The following is a 25262-nucleotide window of genomic DNA, read 5'->3' on the forward strand; positions in this document are numbered from 1 at the left end:
TTCAAAAGCAAATCCCTTAGGAAAGTACTAGATATTAATGAATTTATAACCAATATTGAGCTTCATCAGAGAATTCAATAATCCTGAAGCTCTAATGTTATCCAGAAAAGGAGAGAGAAATATCTTGGATAAGTGTTAAGCATGAAGCCAGAGAACTCTGCTGCCTCTGACTGTGAGGGTATTGGTTCATGCTTTTGCTGTGACAATGCACAGGTTCCTCACGCCCCAAATCCTGCATCGAAGATTCACTAACTGGGCAAATCAACTCCGGTGGCTGCCTGACTGATAAAACTATAAACCCATTGTGACTCTCAACACTTCATTAAAGCATTTCAAATACTACACCGTGTCGAGTCTTTTCCCTTATAAACTTAAAAAAGCCACCTCTGGGAGGTGAACATCTATGTCACAGCAGTGTGCCTAGAACAGTTCACATTTCAGATTGTTTTCATTAGGCAGAGCTCTGATATGTCTGAGTCTACGCTGAGGAATAATCTTTGAACAAGACACACACCGCTGCAAACATTTCCCAGTCTTCTCAGTGACTAGCTGCAGCCTGTGTGCAGTGGGGAGAGCTATGTGAGCCTCATTACTTTCTTCTGGTATTTTTCCACTCCAAAAAGCAATTCACACATGTGATGTCTACCCCCCCTGAGAAATGCATCTGCTGTATTTCATTGTACACTTTTTAGGGGTACAGCCATGTAAATATAAAACTTGGTGAAATAACTACTGAAAATAGGTGATGTATTTGCAAATCGATATCTGCCCTGATTATTCCAGTAGCTTCTGAGTGCTGAACCTGGGCAGGGGGGAAGTGCTGAGTCTTACAAGCCTCAATTGTCTTTTATGTTATTGCTGTGAAAAGACGGGAAAGAGATGCTGAATCTCTATAGAAATATCTAATAAGGCGAGCTGATTTTCAGTGGCACTCACACTGCCCGGGTCCTGGTCACCAGTCGAGGGGGCTCTGCATTTTAATTTAATTTTAAATGAAGCTTCTTAAACATTTTAAAAACCTTATTTACTTTACATACAACAATAGTTTAGTTATATATTATAGACTTATAGAAAGAAACCTTCTAAAAACGTTAAAATGTATGACTGGCACGTGAAACCTTAAATTAGAGTGAATAAATGAAGACTCGGCACACCACTTCTGAAAGGTTGCCCACCTCTGTAATAAGGCATAGTAACGTAGTAACGTGATCAGTAGTTTAACATTTTTACCAAATGTACTTGATTCATTAAGCCTTTTTTGGTGTGTTTGGGGAGGGATGATCCCTTGATTCCTCCAGAATTATGAAGAGATGCCCCCTTCATCTACCCTCCTGATGCTCACAAGCATCACGATACCACACATTGAATGCAAACACATTGCAAGTGGCCACAGGGCAGAGGGTAATTTAGCAGAGTTGTTAGATAGTGCTTAGTATGAATGTGTGACAGGTTTGTATTCTAGTTACATTGCAACATGGTGACATTAAATTCAACGAGGGTAGTTGTTCAACCATGAGTAGAGACCGTTCACCTCAGTAAGGATTTGCAGGGCTGGGTCCTCAAAGGGTGGCTTTTCGACAGGCTGGCTATGGTCAGGGGTTCCTGTTTAATTAAGAAATGGCAATGTGTGTGGGGAGCTTTCTGATGATATGGAACTGATTTCCCTCTGGTGTGACTCCATTGCCTTCAATGAAGTTAATCCTGATTTACTCCTGCATAAGCGAAGGAGAATCGGCTTCTATAAATTCCCCACTTCGGCCTCTTGGAGCTCAGTGCTAGAGCTTTCCCTGTGCAAGATGGAATAAAACTGTTCTCTCTTTGATTTTAAATGCTGTTTCTGACCAGCTTTGTTTCAGGGCCCTGCCACAGGTCCTCAATTCACGGAACACAGCCCCAAGCCAGCACAGCCTGCGGTCTCGTGATTGCAATTCAGGAAACAAAATGAACATACAAAATCAAAAGCGTCCTTCATTCCAGTAAGGCTAATGTTAATTTCAGTTCTTAATCAAGCAGGCTTACTGATCTGTGGAGAGAGAGACTGTCAAACAGATGGATCCCAGGATACCTCTTGTTTGTCTACAAAGCCTGATTCATAATTTTTCATAACAAAATGAAACACGGGTTGATGTTTCATTTCAACAAGTCTTAGTGTTCAACCTCTGACTGAGTGAATTCATTACAGGAACGGGGCCTAGGATTTGGGGGAGGAAGTGACATTCTTATTCAAGTCCATGTTTTATCCAGTCAAGGTTTCATTTGTTCACATCTGTCTTTATGGAAAATTGATAGGGGCTGTAATTACAGCCTGTTGGAAGCAAGTAGGTAAGAACCATACTTTTCATTACCGAGGGGCCACTGGGATTAGCGAGAGGGATAGACATCTGGGCAGAGATTCTTTTTGCCTCTCTCTCTGCCATCTATTAAAACCTCATCACCATCACCCACCAATACACACTAAGAGGCATCTAGCAAAATTAACTGAAGCCTCTCATGTGCCTCAAGGCTTCTGTCAAGAAAAGGGCAACAGATGAGTAGGAGGGGGCTATCTTCTCTTTCAAAGAACTGCCTTGACTGAGTGTTACACTAATATTTTAACTCTGCTGTGTTAGGAAGGAAAGTTTCCCCAGTGGCTACAGAGAAGCACTCGAGTCTCTTCATGTTCTAGGAAAGTGTGGGGGGGGGGGGGAGTTGTTTGACTTATTTGTAACATAAGATAACATGCCAGCTGTGCACACTACACTCCAGTATACAGACAGGTTACTGAGACAGGCTGGGCTTTGGTTTTTGTATTTTGGGCTGTGATGTCATCATGGTTAGTGCTCTAGTTGGGTGGTGTTACAATGGGGACCACAGCAGGATTTACTACTGACTTGACATGGATGCTCCCTTCAGGCTGCTAGGTCTTGGGTTCAGAGATGGATGATTTCACAGGCTTTCCTGCCACCATCACTTCCTTTTCTACAGCTTGAATTCCTTACTGAAACAAGATACCACAGGGATGAGCACCTTATAAATGAGAAAGCTCTATTAGCAGTGCAACAAGGAATCATTTGTCTGATAGAAATAACCTGACCTTTCTGTAGTAGCTAGTTCTTTCAAAGCTTCATTCATACTAATTTAATTCTTGCCACAAGTTTGGCCATAGGAAATATTATGACGGATATAAAGCATTCGTTTTCCCCCAGTGATAAGAAAGAATTACTAACCTGTTCCCTAACTGTTGTTCTTCGAGAGGTGTTGCCCATGTCCATTCCAATTCAGGTGTGACCAGTGCCCAATTGGAGATTTTTCCCTCACTGGTACCCATCAGGGTGGCGTATGTGCCCTCTGCTACCTCACACTGCTGCACGATGGGATAAAGGGCAAAGCCAACCCTGGCCCACCCCCAGTCCCTTCTTACCAAACAGACTTCTACACCCAGGGGAAGGAGGGTGGGTTGTGGAATGGACACGTGGAACACATCTCAAATAGGTCAGTAACGGTTCCTTCTTCTTTGAGTGCTAGCACATGCCCATTCCACTTCAGGGGACTTGGGAGCAGTTTGGTCTCGAGGTGGGATCAGAGTCTACCTGAACAAGCAGAATGCTAATGCTCTCCTGACATCCAAAGTGTGGAGTCTCTCTTAATCCTTATGAGCATGAGGCTTTGGGTAGAAAGAAGGTAGATATGCTGCCTGCTTGACATGGAAGTGAGACCACTTTTGTGAGACATGTCAAAGGGGCCACAGGTGAATCTTGTCATTGAAGAAGGCTGTATATAGAAGTCCATACAATTGAGCAAGTAGTTCACCTGCTTTCCTGGCTGAGGCGATTGCCACCGTAAAGTCTACCTTCATTGAAAGATTTAGCAAGGAACAGGTAGATAAAGATAAATAGAACAATTATCAATCAGAGGGTGGGGAGAAGCTAAGATAGCTGCCAGATGGACCTTGATGGAACTAATGGCCAGACTCTGTTGTTTTAGGAATAAGAGATAGTCCAGAATACAGTGCATTAGAGCCTAGACCAGGGAAACCCTGGGACCAGATGGAAAACCTCTTCTACTTCGCCAGGTCAGTATATCTAGTAGATATCTTTTTACTACTTAAAAATACATCATGAACTCCCTTTGAACAAACCTCTTCCTGAGAGGTTAGCCATGGAGCATCCAGCTGTCAGGTGGAGGCCCTGCAGGTTGGGGTGGAGGAGGTGATCATGATCCTGTGAGATGAGGGCTGGGTCCGGTGGCAGTGGCAGTGCTTGATTTTCAACAACAATCTGGTTAGGAGTGGAACTGAAGGAAATACATATAGGAACTTGTCTGTCTAGGGCAACAGGAAAGCATCGGAGAGAGGCCCTGGGCTGTGACCTGCTCAAGAACAAAACTGATGACACTTTCTGTTGACTTTCATTGCAAACAGGTCTATATGGGGAGTCCCCCAGAATTGGAAAATGCATCAGGCCATGTCTGGAAGGAGAGACCACTCATGGTGACTGGTGAAAGATCTGCTAAATTGTTCTGTATGCCCATAAAGTGAGAGGCTTTGAGGTTGATTGAACTGGTGATGCAAAAGTCCCATAGCCTGAATGGCTCTCTGCATAGCAGAGTCGACCGGGCTCCTCCTTGACTGTTCACATAGAACATGGCTGCTGTATTGTCTGTAAATACAAGCATATTTCTTCTCTTGACAAGCCAGTCAACTAGTCCTCAACTCCATTACATTTATCCACATTCAAATACTGTAAAAACAAGGAGTCCGGTGGCACCTTAAAGACTAACAGATTTATTTGGGCATAAGCTTTCATGGGTAAAAAAACCTCACTTCTTCAGATGCATGGAGTGAAAGTTACAGATGCAGGCATTATATAATGACACATGAAGAGAAGGGAGTACTCCTTGTTGTTTTTGTGGATACAGACTAACACGGCTACCTCCTGATATTTAAATACTGTGTAGACCATAAACCTTGTGTCTGTAGGAAACCCAGGTGAGCCCCCCAACCTAGGGCAGAAGTGTCTGTAAGCAGAGTTAAAGCGGGCTGAGGAGGAGCAAATGGAAACACACACACACACACACAGGAAGGATTTGTCCACCAGTTTAGAGAGGCCAAGATCTGAGTGGGCACTAGCACCACCATGTCTAGAGGATAATGAACTAGAGAGTACACCAAAGCAAGCCACCTGTACAGTTTCCTGAGATGGTGCCTGGCATATCAGACAACATAAGTGCATGAAGCCATATGCGCCAGAAGCCTGAGTCAATGTTGTACTATCATGGTAGGTTAAGCCTTCAGGTCTACAGCAATGGCAAGTATTGTCTGAAATCCTGACCGAGGAATAAAAGTCTTGGCTTCTGTAGAGTCTAGGACCACTCCTATAAACTCTGTGTTTTGTACAGGAGAGACTTCTCTGTGTTGATAAGTTCTAATGCATTGAAGATGGATTGGAGGAGAGACAGGCTGGACAGCACTTGAGCTTGGATTGGCTTTTCACCAGCCAGTCATCAAAGTAGGTAAACATGTGTATTCCTGACCTCCTCAAGAACATCGCTACCACTCCCATCTACTTTGTGAAAACTCAGGAAGTTATGGACAGGCCAAATGGTAGCATTATGAACTGGTAATGGAATTGATGGACCATGAATATGAGGAATTCTTCAGATGTTTATTTAGCTGTCACAGGTCTAGTATAAGGACTGAGAGCTCCTTTTGCTTTCGGGATTAGGAAATAGTGGGAGTAAAACTCCTTCCCCCTGAATAACTGAGGAACTTTCTCCATGGCTCCCTGCCGGAGGAGAGATTGCACCTCCCAAAGAAGAACTTCATTGTGAGAGTGGTCCCTGAAAGGGATGAGGAAGGAGGAGTGTGAAGGAGGGATCAAAATAAATTGAAGGGTGTATTCCAATTCCACTGTGCTTTAGGGCCAACTGGTCTGAAGTGAAGCAGGACCAACCATTTAGGCAGTGGGATAGCCAGCTGGCAAACCGAGGAGGAGGAGAGGCTGGCACCATGGAAGCCGGTATGCTATCCTTGATAAACACATCAGAATATTTGCTTTGCACTCCCAGATTGGCTACATGAACTAGGAGTTGCAAAAGAAGGAGGGGTGGTCTTCTTCTATAACCTCTACTCCTTTTCCTTGCTAGGTCCTGGTGGCAAGGCATGAAAGTAGGAAAGCAGGGTGGCTGCTGAGGACAGAACTGCTTTTTCCTTTGGGGCAGGTGTATAAATGCCCCGTGATTTTGGCATTACCCTGAACCCCTTCAGCCTATGCAGTTTGTCAGAGCAGACCCCTCAATGGGCAGAGCCTGTATGGTCTGTTGGACATCTTGAGGGAAACCTGATGACTGGAGCCATGAACATCTATGCATTGTAATGGCTGATGCCATGCTGCAGAGTCAGCAGCATCCAGACCTGTCTGAAGTGAGGTTCTAGCCACTAATTTACCCTCATCCACCACTGTGAGAAATTTTTATCTCATGCCCTCTGGCAATCTGTCCTTAAATTTTAATATACTGTACTAGAGGTTAAAGGTTAGAGGTTAAAGTCATAGCGTCCCAGCAATGCCTGCTGGTTAGCAATCCTGAGCTGCAGGCCAGCCATCGAATAAAGCTTTCTGCCAGACAGTTTTTTAGCATCCTTTGATTTTGGGCAGATGCCTGCTGCCCCCCCCCCCCCACACACACACACTCTCTCTGCTTAGCAGCTGAGACCAACAGCAACCCCAGCAGGAGGGGTGTAAAAATGCTCGTACCCCCTGAGAGGGTACAAAATACCTGAATTCAGCCCACTTTAATGTGGGTGGAAGGGAAGCCAGAGTCTGCTATAGTTCTATGGTGGGCTCCAGAATAGCTTTATTAATTGGAAGTGCCATCCAAGAAGGTCCTACAGCAGCCAAAATGTTAATCAGACTCGCAAATCTCTTCCACCTGGATATCCAAGGTAGAAGTCACCCTCATGGGGAGGGAGGGGGGGCAGGGGGAGAGTAACCTTCTGACACCACTGCCTTGTCAGGTGAAGAGGAGGATTAGGCATGGTGGAGCCTCCTTTGGCACAACCAAGGAGGGGATTTACCAGAGCAACATCCTCCTGTTCAGTACTAAGTGCAGTACTGGGCAAGGGCTTCCCACTGTACTTGGCAGGATGGGTCTTGACACCTACTTGAGGAAGCAGAACTGGTAGGACAACATGAAGAAGACGACCTGTTGGAAGGCAGAAACTCCCAAAAGGTTCCAAAATAGTCATTGGTAAGGACCCAGAGCCCAATTCCTTCGAGACTATAGATCCATAATGGCAAGCCAAGATGGGCCCATCAGGAGGTACCATTGGAGTAAGTCCTTGGAGGGGAATGGTGAGGTACAAGACATGACTACTATACATATGGCCCAACCTCTGAGTCCAAAGACGAATCAGCTTCCTCTGATCAATGGAAGGGCTGTTCCTATCAGTACCAGTGAACAGTTCTGAAAGCCCAGAAAAGACGGCTCGGGAGAGATTGTTGCTGGTTTCCCTCTGGATGGCACCAAATGATGAAGCAATTAAAGATCTGGAGGTGACCAATGTACCGAAAGCTGGGTGGTAGTGATGAGTTGATGGCACCAGGATAGCCACTTGCTGGTGTGACAACATGGTGCCATTAAACACAGTGGTACAACTTCAGGGGCCTGTTGCAATGGGGCCTGTGCTGGTGCTGGCATCAACAGTCTCACATGAGCAGATGACTGCTACAGGAAGTGCCTCAACTTTAGTGCACTCTACTTCCTTTGTCCACATGCTTGCTGGACTTTGGTTACAGGGATCTCCCTCTCCCAGAAGCTGAGTCCTTCCAGGACAACTTGTAGCACTTCTTTCTCAGCACTGGAGAAGGAGTCCAGTGCTAGGATCCAGCCAACACAGGAGAAGTGCTCCTGACAGAAGCAGGAGTGCTTGGCAGCCATTCTGAGCAGGAAGACTCTGAACGTGGACACAGAGCTGCCTCCATCTGTAGAAATTTAAAGTCTGGCCTCCATGTCTCTTTCGGTCCATGGTGTAAAGTCCCTACAAATTGACACCAATCCCTGATCAGAGACTCTCAGAAACACTTTAGGCCACTGCAGTGAGGGTCGCTTACCGGCATTGGCTTTCGGCATGAATGACAGAGTTTGAAGCCCAGTGACCAGGGCATGCTTCAGCCCTGGTATCAAAACCCAACAAAGGGAACCAAAGTGCATAACAACACTCTGAAAAGGAGACAATACTAAAAACCACCCAACACTAAAACTATGGCTAAAGCAGTACCAACTATGTACAGAATAGGCAAACTGGGAAAACTTGAGAAGGCAGGACAAGATGCTATAACAAATGTCATGGGTGCTAAGAAGGAACTGAGTGGAGATGCTCTGTCATTTATACCATTGTGCAGTGGCACGAGGTGGGCACATGCACCAACCCAGCTGGTAGTGCAGAAGGAAAAAATCTCCACCAACTGTGCACTGAGTGCATACACACCTGAATGGCATGGGCATGTGCAATCACTCGAAGAAGAATTGTTTGTATGTCCATCAGTTGTTCAAATATTTTTAAACAAGTGTGTTGTGATAGTTTGTATAGCTGTAACAAGGGCGACTGAGAGGAAGAAAAGAAGGCTAGAAAAGCTGCCTGCCCTAGTGCATGCATAGTTTATAGTCCTCAATGGAACTGACACTGTCACAAACACTTGGAATTCACCAGCTCATGTGTGAATGTGGCATGATGAATTCTTGGCTTTCCATTTATCAAGTGTTAGTGGATTCAAGACAAAGTTAAAATGGATCTTTAAAGTGCCATGGGTTAAAAAACCCAAGAAAGCCCAAAGGAATTTCTAAACCTCATGGCTTTGGAAGATGGGCCAGAATCTGGCATAAAACTTAAGTAGTGAGTCATGTTCTTATTACTTACTGTGACACTTAATTGCCCTAGTGGATGGTTTCACACACTCCCAGACAGAGCTCTATCCAGATTAAAAACTGCCGATTATTAAAGCAGAAATATTGCCCACCCTAAGCATTTTCAACATGTCCCCCTGTCAGTCTTTGAACTGACTACTGATCAGATCTCATACAGATAGGATAAATTTTCTGTAAAACAGAATATTTATCCTATCTGGCATGGCTTATTTTAGCAATTTCCTTGTGATTTATTCATTGCATTGAGGTCCAGCCAAGAAGCTGCCCAGTGATTCACACTTACAGGTGTAAAACTATCAGGCTCAGTGATCTAAGTGTAACCCTTCAAATTGGGAATTGCCCGGTCTTTCTCCTCCTGACACTATCTCAGTTTCAGCTTTCAAGTTTCATCTCAGACTGCACCTGTTTGACTTGCCATATTCCAAAGCACAATGAAGTGCTAATTTACTTTTTACTGAAGTACCTTGGCATACAGCGTCTGGAAGCGTGATGGCTTGATGTGATCCATCTATCTTTGACAGACTGATTCTGTATTAGTAACTTCAAACCTAATGACTTTTATAAAGGTAAACAACAGGAGGACAAGCTGGAGATATTGATAATATATGACACTTCTGCAGAGTCTTTTATCTAAGAATCTCAAAGTTCTTAAACAATTGATGGAGCCTCAACACCCTGGTGAAGCAGGCATTAGCCTCATTTTGTAGATATGTAAAGTGAAGCAAGAGAAATGATATACATCACTCAACGTTAGATAGGGAGTGACTTTCAGACTAGGATTAGAAACCACAGATGAAATCCTGGATCCACTGACGTCAGAGGGAGTTTTGCCATTGACTTCAGTGAGGCCTGGATTTCATCCCAAATCTCCTGACTCAGACCCATGAGCTATCCACTAGGCCATGCTTCCTTCCTCTTCATATAGGGATAATTGGGGAACATTATCTCATCAAGAGCATGTTAAGATGCCTCTCTGTTGCATTTTTAAATGGTCATCCTAATTTTATTGTGGCCTCTTTCAAGTCCAGCAAGCCTAGCTTGCTGGATATCAGAGTATCTCAAAATAAATGTTGGTAAAAGTGTGGAAAGAGAGTCATAGCCGAGAGGTGCTGGCCACTTTGTTTAATTCAGTGTTGGAAGATGCTCAGATGTTACACTGACAGGTGTGGTATAAGTAGGTGAACAGAATAAAATCCTAAACTAAGGCTGATAAAACCTTTATATTTCATCGTCACTAATTCTTTCAATAGCCATATATGTAATGATTCTAGCTGACCCTGAACTCTAAAAACCTCCCTCCATTATTTGCCATCTTACATTGCTTTAGACCTTAGGCGATGTGTTTTCAGATCAAATTGCAGGAGTTAGCATCTAAGAATCCCATGCTACTTCTCTTTGCAAGGCCTTGCTCATCACTTTTAAAAATTTTTGCCCTAAGCTAGTATGGTTCTTAAAATGAAATATCAAAGCGTTGTAGTTTTCTGTTGTTTGTTTTAGCTGTTTGATAAAAGATTAGACAGTCTATTCCCTAGAACGCTGTTCAACACACCACCGGGTCTCCCCAGTGAAAACAACCAAGAGATGGTAACTTCTATCTTGTTTCATTTCCAACATTCAGCAGAATGACTAATCATGTCTTAGTGCTCTGAAAGCTGGGCAAGACTCATTCCTGTATGGTGGGTACTGTCAAATGCAAAGAACTGCAGGGAGAATGGGAGTCTCCCTTCAAACTGTGGATGCATCGATGCAGCTATGGCACTGTAAGTTCTGTAGTATAGCCAGAACCCAAGACTGAATCCCGTTTGTGAATCTGCCCCAGCTGGTGCATGGGTTGTAACTGGAAGCTAGCCAAGTCTCTAAGCTCTGCCCCAACACCAGGGAATTGCTAGTAGCACCAAATATGAGAAGCTCATCCCTGCCACCCAGAATGCAGAAGCCAAGACAGTTTTCAGCTCTGGTAGACTCCGTCACTGTGCTTCGTGTGCGTGATTTTCTTTGCCGAGGAACTTCTCCTAGAGCTGATGATTCCTGGGAGCTCTTTGCCTCTGAAACCTTTTCAAGCTCTTCACTCCAGGGTGCTTTACAAAAACTAAAACCATACAGTGAAACATCACCACGTACACCAAGGTTACAAATCCAGCCAAGCTTGTAAACTGATGCCATAAACATTGCTTTTGTTATTAGGAAGGAACATATGCAAATTCCCTGCTTTGTGATTTCGCCCTTTCATCTTTTGACGGTGATAGAGTCAGGATACATTCATTAGCTTTAGCTACATATCCCTTATGTAGTAGTCCTCTCTGTTCTAGGGCCGCTCAGTGTTAAGGTATAAAACAAATAGATATCACCTGCGAAACCTCACCTGCTGCCAACTGGCTGCTTGTGAAGAGAATATCTTCAGGTATCATATACCTCCAGCTCTGAACTGTCATTAATCACAACACATCAAGGATATGTAACTATAGCTCCTCCTGGCTCCTGTCCTGGTGCAGCCCCAGTCGGCCACTGTGTCCCTCCCAGGTTTGGGCAGGTTCTCGGCTGCTTCACTATGTGAGGGTCTGCTCGCTCTAGCCCTCTTGTCTGGACTCAGAGACACACCCCGTCACACTCCTTCTCTCCACATCCCTGGAACAACCAGTGTTTCCTCTTCCCGGAACAATTAGCACGTCCTTCCCCTTAGGACAAGGTTTTAAAGGGGTCATGCTGTACGCTATAAACTACAAGGGGTTTATAAATATACCTATTTCTATTATTGACACAAACAAAACTAGAGAGGCTTCCAATTACTGATTCAAGAAGAATTTAGTGCCCATCAGGTCATAGAGGATGGGGATTTCTGAGGTGTGTATATATAGCGTTCACCCTTAGTTGCCATGTCTCCGATGACCTCATGTCAATGCCATCCTGTAGGGCTACAATCCCAGTAAGTTGAAAGTTAGGAATCAGAAAAAACTTTGTCCAAAAAAAGGCCCCAAAACATCACCACCACCTTCATCACCCATAGCTTTAGGAATTCTCCTTTTTAATCCAAAGCAGAAATGCTTCTGTGCTCAAGGACCGGTCATATAAATCAATATTATACCCTGTTTAATACGCACACTGATTTACTGGTAATGTTTCAGCTCACAGAGCTTTTGTCAAAATGATTTAAGCAGACAAGCCATCAGCCGCCCCATCCATAATAGGGTTTTTCATGCTTAGCTTGTCCTAAATGCACATGTATAGGATCAAGGAACTTGCTCCTGGAAAAATTGAAATGTTCAGTTGAAAAACGCCACAGTCTTTCAATGAATTCAATAGTCCATATCCTAGCTCTCTCTCGCGCGCAACAATGGGTATGCCAAGTAGGTAAGAGAACAAAACATTTATTTTATATCTTAATTTATAAAATGTGTCCTATTACAAGAAGCCTCAGGGTAAACATACACAATTGAAAACAATTACTGTTTAAAAATCACAAGATTCCATCTCTCTCAATTTACAAACACAGTTGTACATCCTGCTAAACCTGCCTGCACCCTTCCTCAGGCACAACCTGGGGGCAAGAAGAGATCCACCATGCCTACAAGGTCAGGAAAATAAATTCCAGAGTTGAGCAGCCTCCACTAATAGCATCCAATCACCTGCGTCCTTATACTTAGCTCTTATACTTAGCTCTGGGAATGGAATTGCTTGAGGGCACCATCTGTAGAGCCCTGCGCCAATAAAAATTTATATCCGCAGATGCGGATATCCGCGGATATAAATCGGTATCTGCAGAATAGCCGGGTTCTCCCAGAACTGCAGCAATGAAAGGAGCAGAATGTGGGGCCAGCGCTCCATGTCAGCAGCTCCTCTGGCGCAGCTGTACCGCCCCCAGCCCCGCCCCACCGGCAGCTGTCCCTGGTTGCATGCTCATCTTCAAGTGGCACACACGCCCCCAGACAGGAGATGCAGACAGCTGCGTGAAAGGGACGGAGGGGGGGACTGGAGGTGGGACTACAGGCGGTACAGGAGAGAGGGCTGCACTGGAGGAGTTGCCAGTGTGAAAGCCCTGAGGTTCCGTGGATACCGATTTATATCCACAGATGTATATTTGTAGCCACGCAGAGCTCTAACCATCTGAACTCAAATGTCCTGGCAGTACATGAGGAAAGACGTGGTCTCTTAAATAGCCAAGACTCATTAAAATCAAAACCTTGAACTGAACATGTAACTGAGAAGTAAACCAGAGTTTTTCTGTTGTGATATACTGTTGGCAGCCAGTGCCACCAGAGGCTCTAGGGGGGCCCCAGACAGAACACATTCCAGTAAGCCAATATGGAGGTCTCCAATGCAAGTCACCGTGTTTACAGAAAATGGTGCGTTCCAGCCTGAGGAAAGGGGAGACAACTATCCTGGGAAGGGGTTCGATGATTTCAAGCAGGTACCCCCAGGAGATAAGAAAGGACTCAAATGCAAAACTGCTTCTCGCTTGTAAACCACCAGCTTGAACTAAAGCACCCGGTCCACTAGCTGGAGGCTGTAACAGGTTTAAAGGTTCATAAATTGGGGTGTGTGTGTGTGGGGGGGATTTTGGCAAACCAGTAAAGTGCCTAAAACCACTATGGCTTATTGTTAAAAAGCAACCTAGTCAGCAAGCTGTTAAAAGCAAGACTCAGCTTGACCAAGGCAGGAGGGGGGTTTTGGGTGCCACAAAAGGGCAGCTTGACCCCGTGTCCTTCCTGATAAGAATGGTGTTGAAGTTGCTGATAAATGCATTTTAAAAGAGCAGGATGTACCCTCAGGAATGTCTATTGGGGTCTCAAGGTTGCAAACTCTGGAAAGACCCACACCTGGTTAATCAATAATCAGAAGGAGCCTCTGGCTTGCCCATTGGAACTGCTTGCTTGACAAGTTTTCTTTAAGGGATATGGCATTCTATTACTAATGTATAAATAAGGGGAAAAAGCTTGAGATAGGTGGGACTCTTCGGGACTGGCCTCTCCCTCTGGATGCATCTTGTGTTCCCCAGCAGCAGACAGGCTGCCGCTGTGTCAATTGAAAGCCAAACTCAGCTTTGGTAATTATCAAGGGTTGGGGGTGTTTTACTAATCTTGTTGCGGACGTGTAAGTGCTTGAGATTAAGTAAAGTTTAGCTTTAAGTGAAAGCACTCTTGTGTTGTCCTGTTTGTGCCAGCCATCTATCGGTCGGACGGCCGTGTCTCCCCTGATTTATTTCCTGACACCTCCTCGCACACAGTCAAAGTTACCAAGAGCTTTGGGTTGAAAGAACCCCGGGTAAGGGGTGTGTGTGTGTGTGTGTGTGTGTGTGTGTAAGTTTGAGTGAGTTTGTCCATTGTGTGCTTGCTTGAAGATTACAGTGTGGTCTGTTTTGGGGGCTATGTGCTGAGCCAAGTGGCCTAGCAGGCTAGGCTGAGAGCTTGCTATCAAGGCTCTCGCCTGCTATTCCTCGATCCCTAACCCCTTTAGGATCTCCTGACAAGAGGGCAGGGCTAACTCAGGGAGAAGAGGCGGGGTTAAAAAGACAGATCCTAAACAACCAGTGGATCAACAGAGACATTTTGCAACAGAGTTTAGAGAGGGAGCGTGAGAAGCTGCAAACGTTCTCTAAACTTAGGCCAGTGAACATACCTCACCCCCTCAAAAAAAAAAAAAAAAAAAAAATACCCAAACAAACAAAACCCTGCAAGAGTAAAAATAACGCAGGCAGAAGGCCAGCAGCAGAGTGGGGGTGATCCAGTTTATTGCACTGAATGCAGCACATATGATTATGATGTATGTATACATTCAGTGCTAGTAGCTCATGGCCCTCCGAGACAGAGTATGGGTTCTTGAGGCCAGAGTGGCTGAATTGGAGGAGCTAAGGGAGACAGAAAGGTACATAGGGGCACAATAGAGCAGTCCCACCCCCAGTCTGACAGCCTCTGTGCTGTTAAGGAGGATGAACATCTCAAAGAAGGAGAACATCAAGCTGGATCGTAGTGATACAGTCCCATAGTTGAGACCCTCCTTCCAGATAATGTCATGGTATCCTCTCACACTGAGGATACCCCTCTTAAAGAGGGAACACCAGTTACTAGGAGGAGAAAGGTAATAATGGTGGGAGATTCAATTACTACAAATACAAATGCTTGAAGTCTTAATACTAACATGGGTGAACTAGAGTGCCTGGCATTACATGAGGCAATTGATATAATAGGCATTACAGAAACTTGTTGGAATGCAGATAATCAATTGGACACGGTAATACCAGAGTACAAATATATAGACATAACAGAGTAGATTGTGCTGGTGGGGAAGTGGCACTATATGTGAAAGAATGCATAGTGGCAAATACAGTAAAAATCTTAAATGAACCAAACTGTAACATGGAATCTCTATGGCTAGAAATTCTCTGCTTGAACAATGAGTATAGCAGTAGGAATATACTACCAATTACCTGACTGGGATGATGATGGTGATTGTAAAATGCTCAGGATGATTAGAGAGGGTACAAAGGCAGAAAACACTATAATAATGGGAGATTTCAAATATTCTCATATTGACTGGATATATCTCACCTCAGGAAGGGATGCAGAGATAAAATGCTTAGACAATGACTGCTTCTTGGAGCAGGTTGTCCTGGAACTCACAAGGGGAGAGGCAATCCTTGATTTAGTCATAAGTGGAGCACGGGATCTGGTCCAAGAGGTGAATATAGCTGAACCACTTGGTAGTAGAGACCATAATGTAATTCAATGCATCATCTCTGTAGGGGGGAAAATGCCAAAGAAATCCACCACTGTAGCATTTAACTTTAAAAATGGGAACTACATACAAATGAGGAAGCTAGTTAAATGGAAATTAAAAAGAAGTCACAAGGGTGAAATGCCTGCAAACTGCATGGGGACTGTGTAAAAACACCATAATAGAGGCTCAAACTATTTGGGTACCCACATCAGGGCCGGCTCCAGCTTTTCTGCCGCCCCAAGTGGCTAAGCGAGAAAAAAAAAAAAAGATAAAGCTGCGATTGGCAGCAGCTCTACCACGCCGCTTCATTCTTCGGCAGCAATTTGGCAGCTGGTCCTTCACTCCGAGAGGGACTGAGGGACCCGCCGCCAAATTGCCGCTGAAGACCCGGACATGCGGCCCCTTTCTATGGGCTGCCCCAAGCACCTGCTTTCTTCGCTGGTGCCTGGAGCCGGCCCTGACCCACATGAAAAATAAAAAGTAGTAAGAAGACCAAAAAAAAAAAAGGCACTAGGGCTAAACATCAGATTAAAAGAGGTGGTTAGAGGCTCTGGTTGTCCCTAAACCTCTATGAGAAACTGGGTCACTCAAAATTGCTCTGTTTGGTTCATGTCACTGGCCACTGTAAGAAGACAAGATATGGGACTAGATGGACCATTGGTCTCACCCAGTAGGGTTGGTCTTATATTTGCCAGCATTTTGCACACGGGGATGAAAAAAAATGTGAAAAGCTGTTCCCGTCTTCTGAGAAACCCCCCAAAGAAAGTTTGGGATTAATGAGAAAGGGCCAGGAGCCAGCATAGGGAAGCCAGGCTGCACTGGGCACTGTGGGGTATAAGAACTGACTTGGACTCCAGAGTGGCTCCCCACAGGGAAGCAAAAAAGCAGCATAAGAGAAGGCAGGTTGGGAACATGAAGCCAGCCCACCTGTGGTGCACATTCCAGAGCTCAGCAGGAGATTGTAGGGTAGTTTAGTAGTTTAGCAAAGGGATCCTTTTGCTGAAGACAGTGGGAAAAAAGGCAGAGCTCTTGCTGGAAGGGCTATGGAGAGAGGCACTAAAGGGCTAAGCAGGAGATACATAAAAATGAATACAATTGTCTTTAAAGTTTTAAGGGTTAAGTGTGATCTCCAAAGTGTGACTGAGTACACTATGGGTCTGATTTTCAGAGGTGCTAAGTGCATCTGTAAATCATGTCCTAGACCACTGCTCCACATCTCTTCTATTCCCCTTCCACTCTACAAACATACAAGCATACGTTATAAAGGCTATGCTTGATTGTGTTCCTTCCTTTAAAATTTTCTAGTAACTGTAGCAATTTTAAAGCAGTTCAATTCCTATTTCAAACAATCAAAATTTTTATTGAGTATTGAATCATTTGCAAATAAGTTATTTTCCCCATAGCTTGTTTTCTAAATAAAAAAATGTATATAAGTAGTATCAACCAACCTTGTTTGGAAACTACAGCAAATTGTTTAAAATGTTTTTAAAAGAGTCATATCGCCTAGGAACTGGTTAACATGACTGTATAACAGCACATTTAAAACCGGAAAATGATGAAATAATACCAGTTACAAAATATATGTTTTTTGATTGAATAAACAAGGATGTATTTGAACTGAAGGACTGAATTCCAATGAAACTGGGAAATTTATTTGCGACTCCAATGTTCAACAGGGTATTCACATACTGTTATTGGTAATACATACAGTACACTTTTTTTTTTTAATTATTAAAGCAAGCAGTTAATTGCTTGGTTGTTTAAATTTAAATCTGTCACACAGCAGAGAAGGATTGCATAGTGTCTATGTCACCAAGGAAGGAAAATTGCAGAACAATATGCACAGATTTGTTATTTCCCCCCCATATGTTGTTTTCATAAATGTACCTTGAAGCTATCCCACGGGAATAGATTTTAAAATGTGGTTTACTTCTGAGCTGAGGAGTATCAAAACAATCTTGTGTTAAAAATTAATTTTATTCCAAATGAAACTTATAATATGTATCCAGATGAGAAGGGAGAAGTGTGATCATTCTCTATGACAAAACTCAAAAGAATGCCATACCTTTTCTCAATGTTACTGCAATATATTCCTTTTATTTATTATTGTCTCAGAGGAAGAATGTTACAATGTAGTGTTTTAAGTAGCTTTTACTTGGCAGCAGAGTAGAGGACATAGCTTGCATACAAACACAGGCAGAAAAACAATTGTATACATAACCTTTCACAGTCAGAACAAAAAAGCCACCAAATTGACTACTGAGACCTTTTCAATTCAGGGAATTTTTTAAAAGGATTTCTTGCTTTGATTTGATGTGGCCTGGTAAAAACAAAATACCTTGGAGAGAACAGAGCATAAAGCTATTTCCAATACTACTCATGAAGATGGGTCTGAGGTAGAAAGGCGGTCATGGCTTTTCCTCTTCTGTAAAACTATTTTCCTTCTCAAAATAACTCTACTAAAATATATTTTTTCCTAGATGAAGGAATCCTATAACAGCCAGTCTCTCCCCTTCCCACCTTGACAATTCCTCCATTCCCCCATCCAAAAATAATAATACTTATTTATATAGCACTTTTAATCTTCAAAGCACTTTACAGACACTAGCTAATTAAGCCTCACAACACCTCTGAGAGGTAGGTAAGTCTTACCATCCCATTTTACAGACGGGGAAAACTGAGGCAGAATGGTTAAATTCCTTGCCGATGGCTTCAGATGGAATATGCATCAGAATCGGGATTAGAACCTGTGCTCAGATCATGCCTTAAGCATACACTGGTGAGTGAAAATTATGAATGTAGGACATTCTGGTAGGCACCGCCTCAGTGAAGATAATCAGCTATTAACAAATCCTGATGTTTTACCTGCATAGCCTCTAGAATCAGTATCAATAGAATTACCCAATTTGTAGGTTTTTCCAAGACCGGAGATTTTTCTTCAACATTTTAGGATATGAATTTGTTTCCTCTCATTATATCTGAATATTGATTATTGCATGCCATTTACCAATCAAATATGTGTTCTGAAATTAAAGCAAGTGTCCATGCAACACTGTAAACTCAACAGTGAAGGCAGAAGAACCCATCACCTGATTGCTAATGTGAATATTTGTATCATAAATCAGTGACACAACCTTCCCAAAATTATCCCTACCTTAAGCACAAATAAATGAACAACAAATTAGCTTTTCAAAAATAAAGAGCAAGACTGAATGAAAACGCCCAGGTGCCCTGAACTGGTTTAAAGAAAATGCTCCAGCCCTGATATTATTGGAGAAGGCTTCTTAATTTATTAGACATTTCCAAAAGGAATAAAAATAAATGTGTGTATGTTCAGATCTTATGTATAAGATCCCTGGTAACTGATCTTTACTTTCCAAACTGGAGAATCAAGGCTTTAAAAAAAGTTTGGCACAACTTGGAACCACAAAGCTTTGTCTCTGGGGGAAAATAAAATTGCATTTAGTTAGAGAGATCTTATTAAAACAACTTGAAATATTGTTAAGTCTCTAAGTAGCTATTGCCTGATTTCTGAGTTGAAATAAATCTTAAAAACAAAAACAACCTATTAGACAACATAAAATCTAGAAATGCCCTTTTGGTGCATAGCACTTATTATTGTAGTTTTAAAAGAGGGTCTACAATTGTTAAATGGAGCTTAGCCTTCACACATTACCAATGTGATTTTTTTGTTAAATAATAATTGTGCAAGTTATGTGAACTTGTTATTTTGCCAATCTTGGAGACAACTGAAGGGTCTTCAGAAATCTATCTGGTTAGATGACTGACACAATTATAAATAACCTGTACAGAACAGCAAATGTGTCAGAAAATAAATGTTTCTGCAATGTAAATGCAAAGAACTGAAAGGAATGTATAAATGTAACATTTTGCTCCAAACTCTATGCAGTTCTCTTTACTGTTATTAAAAAGAATGTATATAAAGCCCCCGCCCCCTTTCCCAATGCTATATATTTATACAAATCAATGACAAATGTATAATCATTTCCAAATACTCCACTATTCATTAATTTACAGTTGCATAGAAAGGGAAGAAGAAGAAAAAAAAGAACATATTATAAAAACACAACTTCCTCATCTTTGGGTATTCAGTGTTTTACTATTTCAAGTAGAACACACAATCAGAGCTGAACAGCATGTTCCAAGGTCCCATGCAGTCTTCTGACTAAGCAGAACTTGTGATTGGCATTTGTAGAAAAGGGCCATACTGCAGGTCAGGAAGTGTTGGTTGCCTTCGAAATGAATACTTCACATTGCCTATAGTGACGAGAAATAACAATGTCACAACAATATTTACATACACAGTCCTCTGTGCAGTGCCCTGAACACCCATGACAGAGTGCAAATATGAAATATTGAGGTAATTTAAAATAAATGGGGTATTCCAAGTTTTAGGCTTATAGGCACTGGATTCAGCAAAACACTTGTCCTGGCTTAACTATAAGCACATGCTAAAAATAAGCCTTTTAAAGTGCTTTGTGCTAAGTGCTTTAACAATTTTAGCAATTTACCATTTAAGTTCTTGCTGAATCTCTGAATCTGGGCCAAAGATGGGCCACAGAAAACTTGTGGGCCTCCTGGGTATTACAACCATAGACGATAATGCTTAGCATTTATACAGGGACGTGCCTTGCCCAAGCCTCATAGTGAGTCAGTGGCGGAGCTGGAATTAATACAGAGCTTCTAGCTTCATGCTCAATCCACTAGGCCGGGATACTTGCTTCCAAGTTCTGGAGCCAGGCTGCTTCCTGTACTCAGGGAATAGCACCCCTTCTCCAATGGGTGCGGAAATTGTGGACTGACAGATTTGTAAGACTGGCCATCTTCTTACCAAACTGTATATCTACAAAAACTGGGGGTGTGGAACTTACACCAGAGAACTCACGGGGCATGTTTAAAGTCCTCCGAAAGCCTGTTAAAAAGTAAGGTTCTTCTCTGGAAAACAATGCAAGTTAAACTAAGGGGGGGGAGGAGGAGAAAATTAAAGGGACTGCAGCCCCAAGTTATTTAGTCATTGACTGTAAATCACTATTTAATTTATCCCCTTCAGAAATTATGATAATTTGGAAGAAGCCATGAAAATTAGACTATTTCTGTTATTTATAGACATATGGTATTACTTTCTCATATAATTAGTATATATATTTACAGCATATGCTATTTTTGTTATGTTTCTGCAATTTATAACAGGAATTACTGAAGTTTTATTAGCAAACATTCCATCAAAGAAAAAAAGTGGCATCTGTTTTTGAATTACTGATACAAAAAATCAGTAGCATTTAAATCAAATTAGTTTGCTTTCTTTTTGTCAGCCGAATGTGTATACCTGAAAGCCAATAATTTGTTACAAAACCAAAGGAGCTCTTCTGCCTGTATTACATTAACACTACTGAAAGACTGCACCATGCAACATGTACCATACCTGCGGTCTGCCAGCGAAACTTGCTGTAAAAAAAAAAAAAGAAGTTAAAATGCAAAAGTACAGAATAGTGCGTGAGTTAAATATTATTGTATTCAGAGAATATTTGCAACACAAGGAGAGGAAAATTTCATATTTGAACTTCATAAAATGTAAAAGAGCTGAATGGTGCTTTGAGGGCCAAGGCATAATTTTCTTAGCATCATAATTACTCTAATTTATCACATCATTGTAAACAATGAGCATCTGAGTTGCTGACAGTTAACACTTTGTGTCTTATATATCTATACAATATTTAAGATTGCTGTATTACGGTAGTGTGAACAATAAATGAGAGTCATTCTAGAGTAATCTGGATTCAGTTAAGAGTAATAATATAAATATTATAAATACTGAGTGAACTATCCAAATAGTTAACAATGAGTGCAACCATAACAACAACTGATGATCATCCCTTAGGACTGAAAGGCTATATGGACTTGTACACTAACTTCCTTAGGGTTATGCTAAAGGACCGGACCCCAATAATGCTGTCTCTGTTAAGTTCCACAATAATTGTTTCCAATTGATTTTCTTTGGATACATTTTAACAGAAGAGCCAGTGCTCTATTTAGCAAGATTTACAAAGCATATTAATGAAGGTTAGTGAGAGACTCAACAACGTAGGAGCAAGAGTAAAGGTCAGGGTGTGGGAGGGAAAGAAACACGCAAATAAACACACAGGAGTCTGTGAAATATCCTTGGCAAATATGCAGTGAGCTATATTCCACAGCTAACCCCAGGTATTAAACTAAATGCATTTCAGGAATTTTTTAAAATGCTAGAGAAAAAAAAGCCAAAAAAAAATGGGGGGGGGGGGGTGGAGCTCAGTCAGCGGTGTTTTCACAAAATAACCGTTTAGCAGCACATTAATAAGGTTACAGGTCACAGGTTCATAAGTCAGTGTCATTAAAATCTCTAGCTACCCCTTTGTCTGTAACAAATTGGAACAGATTGTATTCACCAACTTCCCTCCTTTGGTACATGCTAGTAAACTCAAGTGTTAAGACAGAGGTTGTGGCTAAACTGCACTCTTTTTGGTCTCTTTGTATTTATCTATCTATTTTAAAGATACCGGTCTATCACAGCTGTATGTACAGGCCTGTGCTCCTGTGTAACACATCAGTGTACTAGTACAGAGCACATTTCATACCAACGTGGACATTTCACAAAACCAGATAGCCAATAAAAACAGAATGCTCTACCAAGAGTGAGGATAGTCCAGTGGTTATGGCACTAGCCTAGGACTTGGGAGACCGGAGTTCAATTCCCTAATCTGCTACAGACTTCCTGGTGATCTTGGGCTAGTTGCTTAGGCTCTCTGTGCCTCAACTCCCCATTTGTAACATTAGGATAATAGAACTTTACCATCTCACGGATGTTTTGTGAAAATAAATGCTATATCTATACTAGAGAGCTTACAGCAGCACAACTGAACCTGTGCTGGTGGGTGAGGCAGCAGTGCGCATGCCCAGCAGTGGAAATATAGGCACGTAGAGCACTTTACCAGTGTAAATTTAGGGACCATGGGATTTTAGGAACATCTAGGGTTAGACAGCAGCTTAGCAGGGGTTTTGAGCATGTCAAGGTGTCTAGACTTTGCATCTAGATGCCTAAAGTTAGAGTTAGGCCCTTAAATCCTGTGGTTCTGGGCCTAAGTGCCCTCAATTCCCAGTGAAGTTACAGGAAAGTGGTGGGATTGAGCAAGTTGTAGGAGATGCTCAGTACCTCATAGAAGCAGACTTGGTGGCAGTTAGTGCAGAAGATATTTAATACCCCACATTACTGAAAAGATGGGATTGCTGAAGCATTGTGTACATTCAGTCCACATAAGCAATGTCGATTCAACTTTGTAAAGCACAAAGGACTTCGAGCTGGGCTAGTAACACACTATTACAAGGCTCCCATTAATTATAGTAGCTTGGGGAATCTGCTTTAGTCTGGAGGAACTCAATTCTTGTTTGCTGCAATAAATCCTCCAGTAGTGGTCAAGGTCTATATACCTTTATGAAATGGTTATTGAAGTATGTTACCTGACATTCTTTTGTCATAAAAAGCCCTTAACTTGAGCTCTAATTATATGAAACCTGATCCAGGAGACAAAAGGAAAAAAAATGGTGGTAGACTACAACACTCAAAGAAGAATTCTTATTTTTCATAGTTAATTTTCCTCCTTTACAGCTAGTCTGGGGAAAAAAACAAAACAAATGTTTTTCTGACTCCAGAAAAAGGTCAAAAGCATCATATCTGTTGAGGATAATGGACCCTTATCATTGTCCCATGGACAAGTTAATGTCATTAGAACATACAAAGCTTTCCCAACAGATTATATTTTGGATTGTAAGATTTCACTACAGAAGGCCTTCTGAGGGACTGTACTTCCATTAGGTTTTATTTTTTTTGAAACTGCAGCTATCATGAGTTTGCTCCCAGGCTCCTCACTGAATCTTTAACTCAGGGAAATTACTTATTAAAAACTGGCTGTACTCTCACATTACACTCTTACAAAATGACAGAGGGCACTTTGTCCTTATCTCATTCTACAATGAGTTGTAGAATGCCTCATCTCACATGTCACACATGCTGAAATACTCAGCCACAACAAATTGAGTTAAGGAATAATTACAATACCTGTACTATTACTAAATATCTTATTCGGGGCTGTCGACTAATCACAGTTAACTCACACGATTAATTAAAAATAATAATTGAGATTAAAAAAATCAATCACAGTTTTAATCGCACTGTTAATAGAATACTAATTGAAATGTATTAAATATTTGTGGATGCTGTTCTACATTTTCAAATATATGGATTTCAATTGCAACACAGAATACAAAGTGTACAGTGATCACTTTATATTATTTTTATTACAAATATTTACACTGTAAAAATGATAAATAAAAAATAGTATTTTTCAATTCAGCTCATGCAAGTACTGTAGTGCAATCTCTATCACGAAAGTGCAACTTACAAACGTAGATTTTTTTTGGTTACATAACTGCACTCAAAAACAAAACAATGTAAAACTTTAGAGCCTACAAGTCCACTCAGTCCTACTTCTTGTTCAGCCAAATTGCTAGGACAAACAAGCTTGTTTACATTTATAAGAGATAATGCTGCCCACTTCTTATTTACAATGTCACCTGAAAGTGAGAACAGGCTTTTGCCTGGCACTTTTGTAGCCAGCATTGCAAGGTATTTACATGCCAGATATGTTAAACATTCGTAAGCCCCTTCATGCTTCAGTCACCATTCCAGAGGACATGCTTCTATGGTGATGATGCTCGTTAAAAAAATAATACATTAATAAATTTGTGACTGAACTCATTGGGGGAAGATTGTATGTCTCCGACTCTATTTTACCCGCATTCTGCCATATATTTCATGTTATAGCAGTCGCAGATGATGACCCACCACATGTTCAATTTAAGAACACTTTCGCTGCAGATCTGACAAAACACAAAACAGGTACCAATGTGAGATTTCTAAACATACTTTGGGTTGAGTGCTGTAGCTCTAAAAATCTGAAGTGCCTTCCAAAATCTGAGAGGGACGGGGTGTGGAGCATGCTTTCAGAAGTCCTAGAAGAGCAACACTCCGAAGTGGAGAACCCGAACTACCAAAAAAGAAAAATCAACCTTCTGTTGGTGGCATCTGACTCAGATGATGAAAATGAATATACGTCAGTCTGCACTGCTTTGGATCATTATCAAGCAGAACCCGTCATCAGCATGGACGCATGTCCTCTGGAATGGTGGTTGAAGCATCAAGGGACATATGAATCTTTAGTGCATCTGGCATGTAAATATCTTGTGACGCCGGCTACAACCGTGCCATGCAAAAGCCTGTTCTCACTTTCAGGTGACATTGTAAACAAGAAGTAGGCAGCATTATCTTCTGCAAATGTAACCTGTTTGTCTGAGCGATTGGCTGAACAAGAAGTAGGACTGAGTGGACTTGTAGGCTCTAAAGTTTTACATTGTTTTATTTTTGAATGCAGTGTTTTTTGTACATAATTCTATATTTGTAATTTCAATGTTCATGATAAAGAGAATGCACTACAGTACTTGTACTAGCTGAATTGAAAAATACTATTTCTTTTGGTTTTTACAGTGCAAATATTTGTAATAAAAATATAAAGCGAGTGCTGTACACTTTGTATTCTGTT

General features: G+C 41.9%; 1 protein-coding gene across 1 annotated transcript in view; it reads right to left on the reverse strand.

Annotated features, from left to right (window-relative positions):
* Positions 1-18225: 18225 nt before the first annotated feature.
* The window catches only part of UTRN (utrophin), a 513556-nt gene continuing 506519 nt past the window's right edge, over positions 18226-25262 (reverse strand). Inside the window, exons 73-74 of the mRNA XM_026649537.2 lie at positions 21056-21078; positions 18226-19890 (exon numbers count right to left, since the gene is read on the reverse strand). Of these exons, the coding sequence (XP_026505322.1) occupies positions 19882-19890; positions 21056-21078 (32 nt within the window). The 3' untranslated portion in view covers positions 18226-19881. The remainder of the gene's footprint in view (positions 19891-21055; positions 21079-25262) is intronic.

This window comes from Terrapene carolina, unplaced genomic scaffold (genome assembly GCF_002925995.2).
Source record: "Terrapene carolina triunguis isolate 2854851 unplaced genomic scaffold, T_m_triunguis-2.0 Scaffold85, whole genome shotgun sequence".
Taxonomy (NCBI): Eukaryota; Metazoa; Chordata; order Testudines; family Emydidae; genus Terrapene; species Terrapene triunguis.